The following is an 18,266-nucleotide window of genomic DNA, read 5'->3' on the forward strand; positions in this document are numbered from 1 at the left end:
TAAGAGGTCTCTATCATAAACAACTACAAAGATTTCGGAATGGTACTTTAGAATATTTTTTTATTATTCTAAAGAAAGTCTTCAATGCCCAGAGTCGTTAAAAAAGACTAATATAAAGTGTTAGGTATATCTATCAAAATGATGCTTCAGAATGGAAAAAAACTCATAATTTTAGGATATTCTCCTATACCAAAGTTTACAGATTCTGTAAACTTTGCCTATACCGAGAGCTTCTCAAAAGTGGCTCACCCCCTATAACTTTTTTATTTTTTCAGATAAAAAACCGAGATTTGTTATATTAATATATGATATAAATTAGGAATAATTGACTGATTCAAGTGTTTTCGGTCACTTCCTCTTTCACCGGAAATGACTATAACTGTTGATTTTTAAATGGCACCCTCGGTATTTTGTTACTTTATTCGATAGAGAATGACACCCTGAAAGGAATGACATATCATATCTCAACTTTCGACAGTTTCGAATATGGTTTATTTGAAATTGCAACATGCGATTCATAACGACAATTTGACTCGAAATAATATATAATATTCGGAAAAATGCTTTTTCCGAATATGGTAATGAGCCACCCTCATTTCATTTGAAAAAATTGAGATATGATTAAAAATATGATTTGGGCATCTTTTAACCGGCCAGGAAAAGACACTAAAACATTAGACGATCGAATTTATTTCTCCAAGGCTCCTTGATTAAAAATTGGTGTTTTTAACACAGCCTCATTTTAACACAGCCTCATTTTAACGCAGCCTTCACTCTAGATTGAAATTTAAAATTCAATTTTGTTTTAAACGAAAATGTCAAAAGTTGACATATGATATGTCATTCTATTCAGAGTGTCGTTTTCTATCGAATAAAGTAAAAAAATACCGAAAGTGCTATTTAAAAATTTTGTTCAACAAAAGTTGTAGTCGTTTCCGGTGAAACAGGAAGTGGTCGAAAATAATTGAATACGTCAATCAATCCTAATTTATGTCACATACTAACATACCAAATCTCGTATTTTTATCTAAAAAAATAAAAAAAGTTATAGGCGTGAGCCACTTTTTAGAGGCAACCGGTATTCTCATACCATAAACCAAATCAAGCCAATTTCATATATGGTCACAGATAACATATACCATGTTATGTTACATGTGTGATATGGCGTAAGTTTTTGAAATCTTTGAAATAAAAAAGCAATTAACATGACAAAGTAACAAAATTTCCCCATTAAAATTTTGAATGCAATAATAAACCAAAAAATATATAAGTGAAAGTTAGAACACCATAAAGTTTACAGAATACAAGATAAATATTAAAAAATACTTTTTTTATGTAGCATAATATGTTCATAAAAGTCCTGAAATATATACAAAACCAACTTTCCTTGGTAATTTAAAAAGAAACACACCCCAGTTGAACAAAAAATCAGGCCATAATACAACCAAAACATTTTTTAAAATGTTTATTTTGACAGGGTTTCGCTCTTGCCAAAAATTTTCAGATTTATTTATACTCGGGTGCATTGGCGTCAGAGATGAGATATTTTTAAGTAAATTTAATGTAATATTAAAGATATTTTTATAGGCACGTACGTTCAACGCTTCTTGTTGTATTTTCAGTGTTTTTATTTCTGTCGATTAAGATATTTTCGGTTCATTGTTATTGTCAATAGAGAATATTATGACTGCTTTGTTAGGGAGTAATTTTTGTACGTTTATATTAGTAAGTTAGTCTATAGTTCTTTTTTGTTTTGTTTAGTACAAACATCATTTTCGAGTATTTGAATACAAAAATATTAATTTTAAGTAAAGGTACTTATAAGTATTTCAAACAATATGAGAATCTTCATAAAAGAATTTTTTATAAAATTCAATTCGGCAAAATAAAATATAAGCTATAAGAGCTTTGTCATATTCTTCTCAAATTTACTATTAATTAAATTTTGGAATATTTTAAAATTTCCCTGAAAATCTTGACACAAAAACATGAACTTTGTACTGCAAACAAAACAAATCATTAGCTATTTATAAAAGAATTTTTATAACACTTATTTTGGTACTTAATTATAATAAAATACAAGTTATTAATTTGTTTTTTTATCATTTTTTTTAAGAAACACTCTGTATACATTGACAATAATGACATCATTCATGGAACTATCAAATATACAATTTTTGACAAATGTTACCAAAATTCAAAATTTCAGTATTAAATGGCAACATTTTTTCACAGTACAGATTCCAATGAGTCAATTAACCCTGGTTTAAGTGAGTTTGTATGAAAAAAGAAACTTCTAATTCAACCTACATTTTTAAGGATGGTGTCCTTTGGTTTTCGAGGTTCTTTTAACCATCAGGATGGAAATATTGCAAGAAATCCATAATGTGGAGCAATACTTTATTAAATTACATAATATCTATGGATTCGCTTCACAGGTTTGTCTTGGAACAGTAATTAAATATGATTATTAACACGAATCAACCCCCTTAAAATTTTTTACTTATATGTCACTAAATTAAAGCGAAAGAAATCGCTCTTTTGCGTTATGAAATAAAATCCACCCATGTTTTTTATAATACTGCCGTATAGACTCCATGGACATTTTTTAACATTATTATAGTAATTATGATTTGGAATGCAATATATTAAAATTAAAAGAAATACCGGGTGCGTCTCAAAAGTGGCTCACTCCTATAACTTTTTTATTTTTTTTTTGTAGAAAAAAAACGAGATTTGGTATGTATAAAATACATATATTGTGGTATATATAATTTGGTATGTATAAAATATATGTTACGGCTAAAATCGATACTTGGCTAGTTTTAAAACTAGCCAGCTATTTTGCAAACTAACTAAAAGCGCTATTATTTTGAAAGAATCCCTATATCAGAGAGAACACTAATAACTAAGGTGAGAGAGACCGATCAACGTTAATTTTTGAAGACTGTGTTAGTGGCGCGGCCTTTGGCATCTAACCCGAACTATGAGCGCATTATCGATATAGTAGGTTGCATTCATACCTATATACTGGCGCCAAAAATTTAAAATTTGTATATTTGAACCGAATCTTAATCTTTCAAGTTTTATAATAAGAAATCTTCGTAGTTTTTTTAGATTATTTTGTTGACAACGAAAATTTATTATTAGACTTTAAAGCATTAAAACCTATAAATAAAATACTGTGTAGGAACATAATAATTTAATTAACTCCATACTCCTTGCCATACTCCAACTCAAGGCTGCAATCTTCAGTATCTTTTTTATCTAACTTGATTGGGAGTGAACAGGGAAACACGGTTGGGAGCTCGCACAGAGTATCAGTAGGTATCCCGTAGGTATTCAATGTTTTTGATAGTCTTTATTCTATAACAAGAACCTAGCAGTTAAAGAAAATAACTATTACTGGAAATAAATATAGAAAATAACTATATTACTGGAAGTAATACCAGGTATAATACCTAGTCGTTCCATAGGAATCAAAAAAGAATGTGATGTTTTAAATAAAAAAAAATAAATTAGCAATGTACGATTATTATGTGCACTCACTATTACTATTAGGTATGTTAAAATAATTACCGAGATAAAACTTACCTTTAAAGGAAACGTTTTGTCTGGGTCTCAACCACAAAACAAACATTACAAAAATGCCGAATAATCGTGGAATCTGAAATAATCAATAATGACAATCACAAAACATCCCCCTTTAGAACTTCGTCTATCATGTTAAGAAATGAAAGTAAATAATAAAGCGCCTCTCGTGTTTGTTCGCACTCAAAAAATTTAAATTAATGCCTATATGTATTTTTAATATATTTTTCAAATTTACATTTTTTTAATTGAAAAGTAATATATTACATTTAAATGAAATATATTACATAACAATTATGTCAATTACAGGATTACAAGCTTGTTCTCTAACATTTTTTAAATAAAACGTATTATAAAATTTCAATATATGTATATTTGTCGTAGGTATGAAAAAAGTAAAATATAAAATGGACAAACGCTTACTTACATTGCAATAAAACTTCCACTTTTAGTTTTGCAATCCGCAATATTTCTATTTCACAAATAAAAATATCCGGCAACACTAAAATCACTGAAACTTCCGCGGCTGTCAACGAAAACTGAAAAATATAACGGCACTTTTTGTTTTGGACCTGCATATCAACATTACGCTGTACTATTATGTGTTTATTGTTGAAATAATATAAAATATCTAATTATAGCTTGTAAATTTTAATATTTTAACATGATTTTAACTACTTTTGACAATAACTAACTTTTTATCAAGATGACATTTTAGACGGCAACTGACATATATGTCATAATATTTGAATCTTAAACATGTATGTAAAATAATTTAAATTAATATAATGCAACTTTATACTAAGAAAACATTTATACATTCACAAAATTCAACAAAGTCTAATAATATAGTTTGAAAACAATGAATATTGAATTAAAATTGAAAAAGTTAAGCGCGACCCCTTGTTTCAAAATTAGATGACTAAATTTTCGCAATTTTTACACCATTTGATGACCGGTGGCGCCTCTAGTGTTTGTTCGGGCGGTTGGTCTTTTACTCCCGCTTATGGCCATTAAAGAAAAAGTTCTAAAGGGGGATGTTTTGTGATGACAATAATCTTCTCTTCTGACAAGCTAAAAGAACAGGCACATTCAGTTAAAAACAATTTATTACTCCGATTTGCTCCGTTTATCAACAGATTTTCGTTATCTCCTTCTAGAGCTAAGAAATAGAAAAAGCTACTGACAATCTAATTAGTCCTGTCAAATGTTTAACTTGCAAAGTTGAAAACTTTGCAACCTTTTTCGACCGCCTAAACGCTATGCGCGTCTGGGATGCGCGGTGACAAAATAAACTTGTCTACGAAATGCCCTATTCCACAAGCCCTCTCACTTTAGTTATTAGTTTCTCTCTGCCCTATATGACATAAATTAATCCTAATTTATGTCATATACTAACATACCAAATCTCGATTTTTTATCTGAAAAAATAAAAAAGTTATAGGGGGTGAGCCACTTTTGAGACGCGTCCGGTATGATACCAATGACTAAAGGATACAACGACAAATAACACCCGAAACCAAATTGTTACCATACCACCAAACAGTGCCGTGGCACATATTTTCCTTAACATAGCCGTTTGAAGAGATATTTATATTTTTGATAAATGTTTTGACTACGCCTCTGGTGTATGCGGTAGCATTATACTATTTAATTACGAAAAAAACTTATTAAAATGTTAATAATAGGTACAAAACTAGTATCGACGGACCTATAGCACATATCAAGTACATATCAGAAAAATAATTATCGAATTCAATAAAAAAACGCTAAAAAGGTGGAGTGGGCTATTTATTCACCTATTTAACGTAACTCCTGGCTCTTTCTTATCGCTGCGGCTTTTACACTTGAAAGCTGAACAACTAATCACCATTGTAACAAAGTTTATACAAAGTTCACTACACACACTATTAAAAATTGCTAAAATTGTCGCTGATGACTCATTCGCTACAACCAAAAAAATGACGTCTACCATCACAAATTCTGCTGTATATGGGCGTTACATGTCTTTGTATTCTTTAGTCATTGGATCATACCAAATAAACTTTTAATCACGTGACTAAGCTTGACCGGCACATCATTGCCGACTTTTACATATTTTCTTTTCAATCAAAATATTTTAGACACAAAAAACAAATTATAAATATACAGGGTTGTTCACCACATACGACACGGAGTATTGTAGCTAAACGATGAGATTTTTACAAATTGTAAGTTTTAGGTTCGTTGAAGGACTGTTAGAGCTACAATTTAAAAATATTTTTAAAAGATACAGAGTGTCCCAAATAAATAAAAAATATCAAAGTTGTATTTTTTTAAATGGAACACCCTGTATATTATTACATTTTTAGTTTCTACGATTAAAATAAAGGTAAATTTGATTAAGCTTGATTACACTTAAACCTTACCGTTTTTGAAATATTTTCAATTTTGTGAAATTGCAGTAAAAATTTTAAGGTTTCATTTCTCCAAGGGTATCAAAGTTTTTAATACTAAATATTTACTGAAGTTTATTTATTGATCAGTTATTATGTTGCAATAATAAAAATAATACTACCTTATACAGAATGTCTAAAAATTTATTTTAAATAATTTCTAGCTCGAAACGGCAATAATTTGTTAAATTTAAATGGAACACCCTGTATATTTTATGAGAATCAGATACACAATTTAATTGTCTAACAAATTGTATTATGTTATTTTTTACCTATCTCTTTAAGTTTCCGTAGAAAATGCATTTTCTTGTAATTTAGAACTTATTTATCAATATACCTATGGAATACTGACATTTTAGATTATTTTTAAAGATGTACGAAATTTTTAAAGAGTACAGATACTAATATTGTCGATACAATTCGTTTATTTCATTAAAAAATAAAAAAACTGTTTTAATATTTGTTAAAGAGGACCAATTAATATGATTCCAGTATTCAAACTGTTTGCGTTGATTAATAATAATTGCCCCAAATACTAAAAACCTGAGTTTTGTATGTGTATTAGACAGTGTGGTAAAAAGTAACACCTTAAAATTATATTTCATTTTTTAATCAATGCTTATTTATAACAACAGAGACGTTCATTTTCATAACTTATTAATATATTGATTTCTGATTCAAATCCACATTTATTTAGAATAATTTATTAACGAACACAATTAAGTATGTAATTAATTAGTATTTGGGCGGAAATAATGGTGTTATATTTAATTAATGGTATACTCTTTTATAAATATATAAATAGTTTTCTTTTTGCCTACAAATGGGCTAGTAATATTACCGTTTTGCTAAAAACGATATTACTAGCTCGTAGATTTTGTACATTTGCTGCTTTAAAAACAATCTAAAATGTCAATATTCCATGGGTATATTGATAAATGAAGTCTAAATTATAAGAAAATGCATTTTCTACGAAAACTTAAAGGAATAGGTAAAAAATGGTATAATACAATTTGATAGACAATCATCTGATTCTCCTAAAAGATACAGGGGGCCATTTAAATTAAAGAAGTTATTGGCGTTTCGAGCTAGAAATTATTTAAAATAATTTTTAGGCACTCTGTATGAGGTAGTATTATTTTTATTATTGCAACACAATAACGGATCAATAAATAAACTTCAGTAAATATTAAGTATTAAAAACTTTGATATCCTTGGAAATGAAGCCTTAAAATGTTAACTGCAATTTCACAAAATTGAAAATATTTCAAAAACGGTAAGGTTTAAGTGTAATAAACCTTAATCAAATTTACCTTTATTTTAATCGTAGAAACTAAAAATGTAATAATATACAGGGTGTTCCATTTAAATAAGTAAAACTTTGATATTTTTTATTTATTTGGGACACTCTGTATCTTGTAAAAATATTTTTAAATTGTAGCTCTAATAGTTGTTCGACGCGCCCAAAACTTATAATTTGTGAAAATCTAATCGTTTAGCTACAATACTCCGTGTCGTATGTGGTGAACAACCCTGTATAAACAGTTATTATTTACATCAACAAAACTCACCTCCTTAACTTAAGGGACCTAAAGGGCCATTACTACCGCTTTTTCGTTCAAAATATTCTAATAAGGTCCCATTGAATTTTTTTGCAATGGCTGCTTCGGCATGGTGTACATTTCGCACTAAAAGCGGTTCTAAAAAGAACAATTTTCGACCGCAAGGTCTGCTAGTAAAAAAATTTAGGCATAGAGTATCACAACACAATTCACTTAAACCAAAAACTCGTAATACATAACTGAAGTGTCAAAACGAATCAAACTATCAGAAATTGGCAACTTGACATTTTTTACAGCAGAGCTACCACCTGAATCGCCAGCGGGAAATGTACATTCCAGTGGGTCAGCCAGGCACAGAATATGTCCATGGTTGGCATCAATGAATTTAATAATCGCGCCCTCGATTACGTAACTAAAAGTTTATTTGGTATCGCCTTATCGCGTATAGTTTAGGTTTTGTATTGAAAAATAAAAGTTGGATAATATTCTTACGTTGTTTTTAGGTCAGTTTTTTCATTCTTTGTGAACAATTACTAGACAACTCAGTTCATCCCCAACTGAAAGGTGACAAGAATGTAGTGATGGCTCTTACAACAGTACTATTTTACTCAGTTCTTGGGTATTTTGCTACGAGAGTACGGGATATCTGTCTAGGAAACCGAACTAGAACAGTTCCCAGAACACCATCATTTATGACATATACCAAATGGATATGCAGAATTATTTTGGAATGGATAAAAGCTCTCATTGTTGTTTTGTGTTTAAGAGAACAAGGCATACAATACGAACCAAAGCTTATCTACAGCATAATAACTTTTGTTTATTATTTATTAACTGAAAGAATTTTTATTGAAGTATTTCCAAAAATTGTTGAAGCTCTAAATATTAGAAAACTTGACAATTTAGAATACCTATACATACCGTTCTACATGAATGTTTTAGCTGTATTAGCTGGACTATCCGCATCTATGTTCAACTTGTACTTGAATTATTCCCCACTTATTTTTTTGGCACTTTACTTTATGGTGTACTTAAGAATAAAAGATGCATATTATAATTACTGGGAAATATTGGTAGCCGAGAAAGAAGCCTATTCAAGTTTTCAAATAGCAACTCAAAGGGAGATTGAAGATTGGGATGATATTTGTGCCGTATGTCTAAGTAATATGTCTAGAGCAAGAATAACCCCTTGCAATCATCTGTTCCATCCGTACTGTTTGAAACAATGTTTGAGAACGTCCTTTTTGTGCCCCCTATGTAAACAACATTTTCTAGAAAACATGGCAAATAAATAATCGAACGATTTATCTTGTTTACTTGTAATGAACCTGAAACACAAATATACCTATAATACCTGTTGTATGAACAAAAATAAATCCACTCACATTGAACTTTAAAATGACAATCTATGATGATACATTTTTCCTAACCATTTTTTACTATTTTGGGAAAATAATTGAACGCCACTGGCCACTGTGCCGCCAGTGGCTGTGATATATTTTATTCTGCAAACTTTGACATGATGTATATTGGCTAGGATTGCCACATTTTTATAGCTAAATTCCTGGGAGGGCAAAAAAACAATTACCAAAATATCATAAATGAGATAAAATATATATGTAGATATCAACGAAGGAAGGCTAAATCGAAATGCGATGGAATAATATTAAGCCTAAATGTATATTTTTTACTCTCTGAACTTTATAACCTTTGACCTGATTTCATAATTTGATTAACGCTTTTCGGAATAGTATAATGATTTTCAGGGATCCAGGATAACTTATCCAAATCCAGGACTTTCCCGGAAATCACGGCTGTCTGGCTACCCCAATGACTAAAGAATCCAAGGACAAATAACACCAGAGAGCAAATTGTGAATTTTGAAGAAATATTGATATTTTTTGATAAATGTTTTGACTACGCCTATGGTGTATTATACGGTGGTATCATACTAATTAATTACGAAAAAACGTATTAACATGTTAACAAAAGGTACAAAACAGTACATATTAATATCAGAAAAATAATTATCGAATTCAATAAGAAAACTAAGAAAACGCTAAAAAGGTGGAGCAGACTGTTTATTTACCTATGAAACGTAACTCCTGGCTCTTTCTTATCGCTGCTTCTTTTACACTTGAAAGCTGAACAACTAATCACCATTGTAATAAAGTTTATACAAAGTTCACTACACACAAACTAATAAAAATCGCTAAAATTGTCGCTGGTGACCAGATGATGACTCATTGTTTGCTATTAAAAGAATGGCGTCTAATGTCACAAATTCTGCTGCAGCCCGTATATGGGCGTTACATGTCCTTATATTCTTTAGTCATTGGGCTACCCTAATATTGGCTCTAGTTTAACTTACAAACGCTCCTGAATGGACTAAATATCTAGGATATCATTTAAATAAAATATAGTGTAGTTACCTAAAAATACTATTTAAATAAAACAACAGAAAATATTTTAAACTATATTAAAATCCAACTATTCTCATTAGACAATTTTATGTTAAAAAAGTTGACTAGAAAAAATGCAACAAAAACTAATAAATTTATATACAGTATGTCTCCGGATTGTCTTTACAGGAGGTTGGAGGAAAAACTTTTTATTATTCACATTTTGAGAAAAATGCATTCTTCATAAAAAATTTGCTTGTTTTGAACTGGATAATCCAGTTTATACATTTCCAAAATTCCATACCGTTTTAAAGAAAATTAAAAATAACATGGTGCCCAGTGCAATGGTGCCCGGTAGCGTAGAGGTACCAGCTCTCGTCTATCAATCTAAAGGTTGTGGGTTCGAATCCTACAGACGGCAGTTCTATTTTTAATAAAATAAAAATAGTTTAGGTACCTAGATCGATTCAGCCTTAAATGAGTACTTGGGATTCACAATCCTGAGGTAATAATAGACGGTTGAAGCGTAGAGTGCTAGCCACACTGCCTTCCTTGTATACCGAACGGCTCTAGCATGCCAAGTAGCTAGCATGCTATTCCCAAGGCGTTAAACTCATACGGGAGCTATTATTATTAAAAATAACATGAAAATATAGTTTTTTAGAATTTTTGAAGTCCGTGATAGAATTTTAATTAGCTTCATATTTTCTGCTATGATGTTTAAATGTTGAATAAGTACAAAATTTATATAGTTCAATGTCTATGAAAGGGTGGCAATAGTTATAGAAAAATGTGATACTTTAAGAAATATGAAGTTAATCAAAATTAATAATAACCATCTATAAAAGAATGAAATCGCAGTGATACTGCCATAGAAACGCCTGTTAATTTTTAGGACTTTTTTTAAAAAAATCAACCATATTTTCATGTTTTTTTTTTATTTTCTCTAAAACGGTACGAAAATTGAGAAAATTATAAACGAGATTAACCGTTTTAGAACAAGCAAAAAATTTTACGAAGAAATGCATTTTTTTCAAAATGTCAATAATAAAAAAGTTTTTACTCTTGTAAAGATAATCCGAGGACTTACTGTAGGTACATTGTGATTGAATAAAAATAACGTCACAATATCAGTCACAGTTACAACTGATAGTTAATCATGCATTAGCAACAGAGGTTCACAATAAAGTGGACAATAAAGAACACTAGCTTAGTTCAGTTTTTTTCTATTGCCAATTCTGAACCGTTCTACAACTTTACAGCGCATGCGCAGAAGAAGAAAAAAGTATCACAGTTTCCGCACAATTGCATCGTTAAATGAAACCCAACACATCGAAATTAATTAAATCGAATTGTTTAACTGATATTTTCAAAAGTCAATAGTTCAGAAAATTGAAGGTATAATTGAAATATTCAATAATATACAGGGAGTTCCATTTAAAAAAAAAATAAATTTTGCTGTGCCACAACTTTATGACCGACCCTGTATACTTAAATTTATTACTGGCCAATGGATATTTAAAAACCATATAACTTTTATATTTAACTTTTTGCGGTACCTCGTATATTTTACCTAATAATTAATAATCGATCGTTCCCATATACCGGGTGCGTCTCAAAAGTGGCTCACCCCCTATAACTTTTTTATTTTTTCAGATAAAAAAACGATATTTGGTATGTAAGTATATGACATAAATTGGGATTGGCTGACGTATTCAATTGTTTTTGGTCACTTTTTTTGGCACCCTCGGTATTTTTTTACTTTATTCGATAGAAAATGTCATTCTGAATAGAATAACATATCATATGTCAACTTTTGACATACTCGCTTAATTAAAAATTGTATTTTAAAATTCAATCTAGAGTGCGATGGCTATGTTAAAAATACTAATTCTTAATCAAGGAGCCTTGGAAAAATAGGTTTGATCGTCTAATGTTCTTAGTGTCTTGTCCTGGCCAGTTAGAAAATGCTCAAATCGTATTTTTAATCATATCTCAATTTTTTCATATGGAACGAGGGTGGCTCATTAGCATCTTTGGAAAAGCATTTTTTTACGAATAATTTGATACCCCACACTTGGTATTTCGAGTCAAATTTTCGTTCCGAACCGCAAATTATAATTTCAAATAAACCGTATGCGAAAATGTCAAAAGTTGACATATGATACGCCATTCTATTCAGAGTGTTATTTTCTATGAAACAAAGTAAAAAAATATCGAGGGTGCCATTTAAAAATCAAAAGTTGTAGTCATTTCCGGTGAAACAGGAAGTGACCGAAAACAATTGAATACGTCAATCAATCCTAATTTATGTCATATACTAACATACCAAATCTCGTTTTTTTATCTGAAAAAATAAAAAAATTATAGGGGTGAGCCACTTTTGAGACGCACCCGGTATATATACCCGGTATATATCAGACAACCTGTATATAAATTAGAAAGATAATAAGCATTTCTAGATAGTCTTCTTATTCAAAGCTAGATAGCGATAAATGCCCAAATTTACAAAAGAAAGTAAGATTAGATTACAGTTGTCGAAACATCCGTTATTGTACGAAATTTTATTATTTTAATTTTCTCCGTTGATGGGCAGGGGTTTAAATTTTTCGGATGAAAAATGACGTGAAAACGCTATGACCAATCAGAGCGCCATCAGATCATCCTATCAACTGATGCATGAAAATCCGAATAAATATTCAAATCGCCAAAAATTTAATTTCTAAGTGTAATTTTCAACTCTGAATAATATTAATAAATTGCGAGATGCCACTGTCTAGCGATATCAACGCCGGCGAGATACTATAGTAAAACCAATGATATTTCTACGAATTTGTGAAGTTATTTCCGTTCAATCATACTGATTAGTAAAAAACACCTAAATCTAAAGCTAAGGGGGAATAAAATTTAAAATAAAATGACTACACAAAACCGTATATATTTACAGAATATGTTGTCATTTATTATTAAAAAAGAACGACATGATTTAACGCACAACCAAACCAAAACTGGTAAACGAATCAAACTATTTTTGATTGGAAAAATACTGAAATATTCAGTGCATCACAAAACTAAACTAAATATCGCACGATTAAAAAGTATTTTCATTAAGCTGATACAGATGACAGTTAAACATTCTAAAGCCTCGGTCTATGTAGTTGAAGAACTATGTAGTTTCCGGCGTCACTTCAAAGAACCAATGAGACCCAAGAAAAATTCAAACAGTTGTCTAAATTTGAATTTAAAACTGCTTTCATTGGATCTTTCAAGTGTCGTCACTGACAGAATGTAGTTCTGAGAACGAGACTTGTGTCGATTTATATGCGCCGTCCATCGTTGATATTAAACAGTTTTATTCAAAGGTTGTATTTGTTTATTTCAAAAATGACAGCCTATATTTAAATATGATTGGAGTGACGGAACTATGGACCATAGATAAAGAAAACAAGTTTAGATTGGTAAGTACCCATAAGATCAATGTAAATATATTCTTACAACGGTCGCGATCCAAAGCTTTTGATCATTTCGGAGCGGTTCGGCTGTCTCCGGAATTATGTCGCCAGATATTGTTTATTCAAATTTATTATTATTTTCTTTTAATTTTATAAATAAAATAGTATGTTGCATATAAGAAACTTGTATGGAATACCTACGGAACATTGAAACCGACGTTATGCCACGATGGTAATTGGAGTTCACAGTTCACACAGCCTGGTAAGTTTTTTTAATGCCACTTTTTCACAAATATCACGGGTTTAGATAAAGAAAATTTAAATTTAACGCACTAGAGATAGATAATAACTTTAGACATGTTAAACACTTTTCGGTCTTTTTTCAATGAGGGCGGTTTAAATTTTGAAAGATTTTATAATTTTTGAAGATTCTGATTTTGACAAGAGAAAATTATTTCTGTTCTTGTTTGCGATTGTTCTTAGCAACCAGCAGCAAGCAGCGCCAGATCGCGACAACCCAACCCAAACCAAAACAATTATATGTTTTGGCGGGAAGCCGAGCATTCCAATCTAAATTATTCCAATCTTATTTCCTTTATCTATGCTATGGACGATTAATGAGAGATGCATGTAAACCCACACTTTTGTTATTTCCAATTAAAAATGTACAACTCTTTGATCACACTGTATATAAACGGAGGGTTAGGCCTGGTATAGGTCAGTTTCCTTTAATGGTATTTAATATTATAGAGTGGGCACATTTTAAAAAAAACAAGGAGTGCTATCAATGACACTAATGCATAGTGACCCATGAGCGTGAGCTTTGTTATTTTTATTCTAACACTATAAAATAATATTTCGAATTATTTCGCGCGGCACTGTCTAGGCGTTCATTGGCAAAACATTGGTCCTGTCTCCTGTCTCCTTCTTAAAATGCGCCCACTCTACAAGCTTTCCCTCTACAATCGATTTTTTGTTCCTAAATATATTTTTTAATTGATTCGAATATTTAACTTCCTAAATCTCATAATAATTGTTGTATCACATATATAAAGAAATACTGCCGAATGATTTAGACCCCTTTATATATCTTTCAACGACGCTACAGACCATCCTAATACTCTCCTGTCAAAACCACATGTCAATAAATTAACTCCTCCCAGTGTTTCATCAGCCCATGCAGTGCCAGCCACCATTCTGTTGTGACCTTGACGACTTGATCTGGGCAATCTAGCTAATCTGAAGAATTATTTAGAAACAATCACAGGCGTCAATATTTTTCAAGCAAAAATTATTTCTTGAGAATACATTTGTGCCTACATTACTATCGAGTAGAGAAGGCCCGCCGGCCAACGTATGATGTCATTAGACTGAGGAAACAGGCAATACTCTTTACAGGTACACACTGGTTCTTTTATAGCACTGACATATAGGTCTTTAAAATTCTATCAAATTCATCACAATATTCAAAATTTACAGTTATTTAGATACACACTTTTTTCTATGCTTATAGTATTAATTAATTATTAAACTATTAAAACACCTAATTTCAACATATTTTAGCTATAATAAAGAAAAACCTTGTTTAGAAATAAACGAATTGTCATTTCTCCAAACCAAAACATTATCATATGACTCAGGGTCGGACAGGGACCAGGTGGAGTTGTAAGAAGGGGTCAGGGTGGAAATTTTTTGGGCATTTTTTCGCCTTACGTTTTGCAAATTTTTCCCTATATTAAACTGTTAATGTTCCCTGATAAAATCAGGGAACTACCCGTAATGCCATGCAAATGTAAATATAGTTAATAGAAAAAAGGTTTTGGGAATAACCTCAGAATATTACCGTCACTTCTTTCTGTTTCATTTCTATACGGAAAGTAACTAATTAAGAAAAAACTAGAACATTGCACCACAGATTGTACTTAGATTTTTGTAAACATATGACACACAATTGTTATATTAGCTAAGTTATTATTCTTCCCCAACTCAGTTTACAATAGTGCTTAGTAACAGCAAGTTGTATCAAAAAAATAAATAGTTAGTAGTAAAATACGTAGTGTTACAATTTGTAATAATGATTTTCATTTAAGTTTCAACAAGTACAATCTGAATATTTCCTGACACAAATTGTGTGAATTACCAACACACTTGTTCGCTATTTTCATATAAAATCAAGCATAATATTTAACTATTTTGAAGATCTTGTAACAGAAATAAAAGCTGCAAAGTGATGCCTAGTACCCTTTTAGGTTTGGTTTGGTTTGGTGCAGCGGTGTTTTCTACAATTGTGGAGTTTATTACAATTTATTTTTTCCGTGTATTTAAGAATAAATAATAAACTATTTTATATGTAGGTCCTAAGGCAGGGGGGACCAGGGTAGGGTGAGGCCCGGGTATAATCGCCACCCTGACTATATGGCCAGTCTGATCCTGATATGACTGACATTTGAGTGTTCGCCCGCCTTCCTTAAAACACACCATATGATCGAAAAAAAAAACCGGCGTCCAGTTCCCATATAAATTTACGTATAAAATGACAGTGACCTTCATTTCATCACATTGTGTAGGTAGATATGTATGTCAAAGCGGCCTTCTCTCGCGATAGTAACGGTATATATGAAATAGAATTATTTAAATACATACCTGGCGCCATTTAAATCAAATAAACGAATATGTCTATTGTCATGAGGAATGGCAATAATACCATTTGAAGAAACCGAAAGTCGGTTAACGGCAGAGTCAACTCTTATTGTTGCAACAGGAGATCGCATATTGCGCAAGTCCCACACTTTCACGCTACGATCGTCCGAACCCGATACTACCTTGTCTTCTCTTGTAAATACTGCAGAAGTAACGCTCCTAAACATATAAACAAGTTAAAAATGTTTGAAAAAATTGTTTAATCCAATTATCTAACTCAGTATGTCCTTGGAAAACTGAAACAGCATGCACAGTTTCCCTGAAGTCCCAAAGTCTGAAAGTTGTATCTCTAGATGATGTTACTGCTAGTTTCTGAGTAGGGTGACTAGCAGTGTGTGTCAATTCCTGATCATGACCTATTAAAAAATATCAAACATACAACATTATTTGTACCCATATACTTATATATCATTTACCTGAAAGTGTGACAATTTGTGATCCAGTTTCAACATCATGCAATATAGCTGATCGATCCCATGAAGCTGTTATAACCATTTCAGCACCTGTTAACCACTCAGCTGCAGCAACAGCACCTGAATGACCTATCAATTCTCCTATAGGAGTCCTCAATGTGGGTACTCGTTGACAGCTTCCTACATCAGAAGTATCGTCTCCTGCTCCTAAAGTATCATTACCATCTTCTAATTCTTCTTCAGACGAGTGCCCTTTCTATAAGTATAAAGATTAAAAGCATTTCAAGACTTTAAAATTTAAAAATGTCATTACGGGCAAATCCCAATTTAAAGCTGCTTGCCAAATATGAGCAACACAGTCTCCACCTCCAGTGAGAACAAAATCTTTAGAAGGGTGAAATCTAATGGAATTGACTGAGCCAGAGTGACCTTGGTATTGGAGCAGACATCTGGTAGATTCAATACTCCATATACAAGCAGTATGATCTATAAAAATAAAATGTAGTATGGATGTATGATGTTGAAATACAATAATTATCTCAAGTTTACCTGCTGATGCAGTGCCAATTGCAGGAATCCCTGGTCTAGCTACAGATACCTCCCAAACTCCATCTTTATGCCCTAAATATTCTTTAATCAAACCACAGCTATAGTTTGGAGCTTTAAAACTTGAGACAATTTTACTTGTTTGAGCCTTAAGTTTATGAGCTGTTTTAGATTTCTGAGATGAGGAACTCACTGTAATAAATACAAAAACATAATATAAATCATAATATTACTAAAATAGGTTTATAGAACTTGCATTTCTTGGTGAGCACTTTGGAAAAATTGTTTTCAAGATCTGGACAATCAGGTTTGTCAAATGTATCTTTTTCTAACTTCTCATTTAGTATTTCAATCTTCTCTTGCACTAAAATTAATATTGAGTTAAAAGTTCAAGCATATCATCACGATATTGATCAACTTACAATTCAAATTCTCTTGATAAAGTAAATCAAATTCTTTCTCAATTTGCATAAAGAGTGCATGTAGTCTGCTTTTGTAAGCCAGGGATAACGAATCGTTTTCAATATCGCTTCTGAATCCAGTTGAAAAATCACTATCCATGATAGCAGCACTCTGAGGACGGTTTAGTGATCCTCTTTTTGCTTTTTGAATTTTATTATACGGCGTATTCTGATTGACGGACATGTTTACTTCTAAATTGCACTGTTTTATGTTTTAAGTTTTCAGAAAAAAGGGAATAATTGAAGTAATTATACTTTAACCTAATGTAAGTCGAGCATTAAAACACGTCGTTTATAAAACAAAAACGTTATTCCCAAAATATTGTTTTATAACAAATATAATGGTACTACTATGTAATGCTTCAATATAGAATAAACATTTAAAACCATTTAAATTAGTAAAAATCAATGTGCAGAGGTCAAGGTTTCCCTCAATTTTAAGGGGAGTTTAAAATTTAAAAAAATAACAAATTATATCTGGGTGTGTCTACAGATAGACGGATGTGCGGGTACTATAAGAAAAACATTTGTAATATAAATACACTGATTAAAATATAACAATATGTTTAAGGTATATCATATGTATTTTCAAAAATCCTACTTAGCAAAATGGTTTAAGTTAAGGCTTTCTATTTATATTGAATTATGTTTTTTTAATTTTATAACCGTGTTTTGTATTTATCTGCGAAACGTTAGTCACTCGG

The 18,266-nt window shown here is 31.0% G+C and overlaps 2 protein-coding genes across 3 annotated transcripts; one reads left to right on the forward strand and one right to left on the reverse strand.

Moving 5' to 3' along the window:
• The first annotated feature begins 938 nt into the window (after positions 1–938).
• Positions 939–8,893, forward strand: LOC115887318 (RING finger protein 145-like). 2 transcript variants are annotated; one of them, XM_030906719.1, is made up of 3 exons: positions 939–1,725; positions 2,320–2,438; positions 8,092–8,893. In XM_030906719.1, the coding sequence occupies exons 2-3, from the start codon at positions 2,361–2,363 to the stop codon at positions 8,881–8,883; spliced, it is 870 nt and encodes a 289-aa protein (XP_030762579.1). In that variant the 5' UTR covers positions 939–1,725; positions 2,320–2,360; the 3' UTR covers positions 8,884–8,893. The 2 variants fall into 2 exon arrangements, with proteins under 2 accessions (XP_030762579.1, XP_030762578.1); XM_030906718.1 differs by lacking the exon at positions 939–1,725 and adding an exon at positions 2,138–2,270.
• Positions 8,894–13,348: 4,455 nt separating this feature from the next.
• LOC115887276 (WD repeat-containing protein 37) lies at positions 13,349–18,184 on the reverse strand. Its single transcript, XM_030906662.1, has 8 exons — positions 17,524–18,184; positions 17,358–17,465; positions 17,105–17,293; positions 16,869–17,041; positions 16,559–16,811; positions 16,360–16,498; positions 16,086–16,301; positions 13,349–14,681 (listed from the first exon to the last, which is right to left on the reverse strand). The coding sequence occupies exons 1-8, from the start codon at positions 17,744–17,746 to the stop codon at positions 14,525–14,527; spliced, it is 1,458 nt and encodes a 485-aa protein (XP_030762522.1). The 5' UTR covers positions 17,747–18,184; the 3' UTR covers positions 13,349–14,524.
• Positions 18,185–18,266: the final 82 nt, after the last annotated feature.

This window comes from Sitophilus oryzae, unplaced genomic scaffold, assembly GCF_002938485.1.
Source record: "Sitophilus oryzae breed Bouriz unplaced genomic scaffold, Soryzae_2.0 scaffold_562_pilon_pilon, whole genome shotgun sequence".
Lineage (NCBI taxonomy): Eukaryota > Metazoa > Arthropoda > Insecta > Coleoptera > Curculionidae > Sitophilus > Sitophilus oryzae.

Coding starts and splice junctions, on each gene's coding strand:
- LOC115887276 (XM_030906662.1), bottom strand. CDS start 17,746: ATGTCCGTCAATCAGAATACGCCGTATAATAAAATTCAAAAAGCAAAA. Junction 17,466..17,523: donor TTATCAAGAGAATTTGAATT/GTAAGTTGATCA, acceptor TATTAATTTTAG/TGCAAGAGAAGATTGAAATA. Junction 17,042..17,104: donor AATTGGCACTGCATCAGCAG/GTAAACTTGAGA, acceptor TTATTTTTATAG/ATCATACTGCTTGTATATGG.
- LOC115887318 (XM_030906718.1), top strand. CDS start 2,216: ATGGCAACATTTTTTCACAGTACAGATTCCAATGAGTCAATTAACCCT. Junction 2,271..2,319: donor GTCAATTAACCCTGGTTTAA/GTGAGTTTGTAT, acceptor TACATTTTTAAG/GATGGTGTCCTTTGGTTTTC. Junction 2,439..8,091: donor TCTATGGATTCGCTTCACAG/GTTTGTCTTGGA, acceptor CGTTGTTTTTAG/GTCAGTTTTTTCATTCTTTG.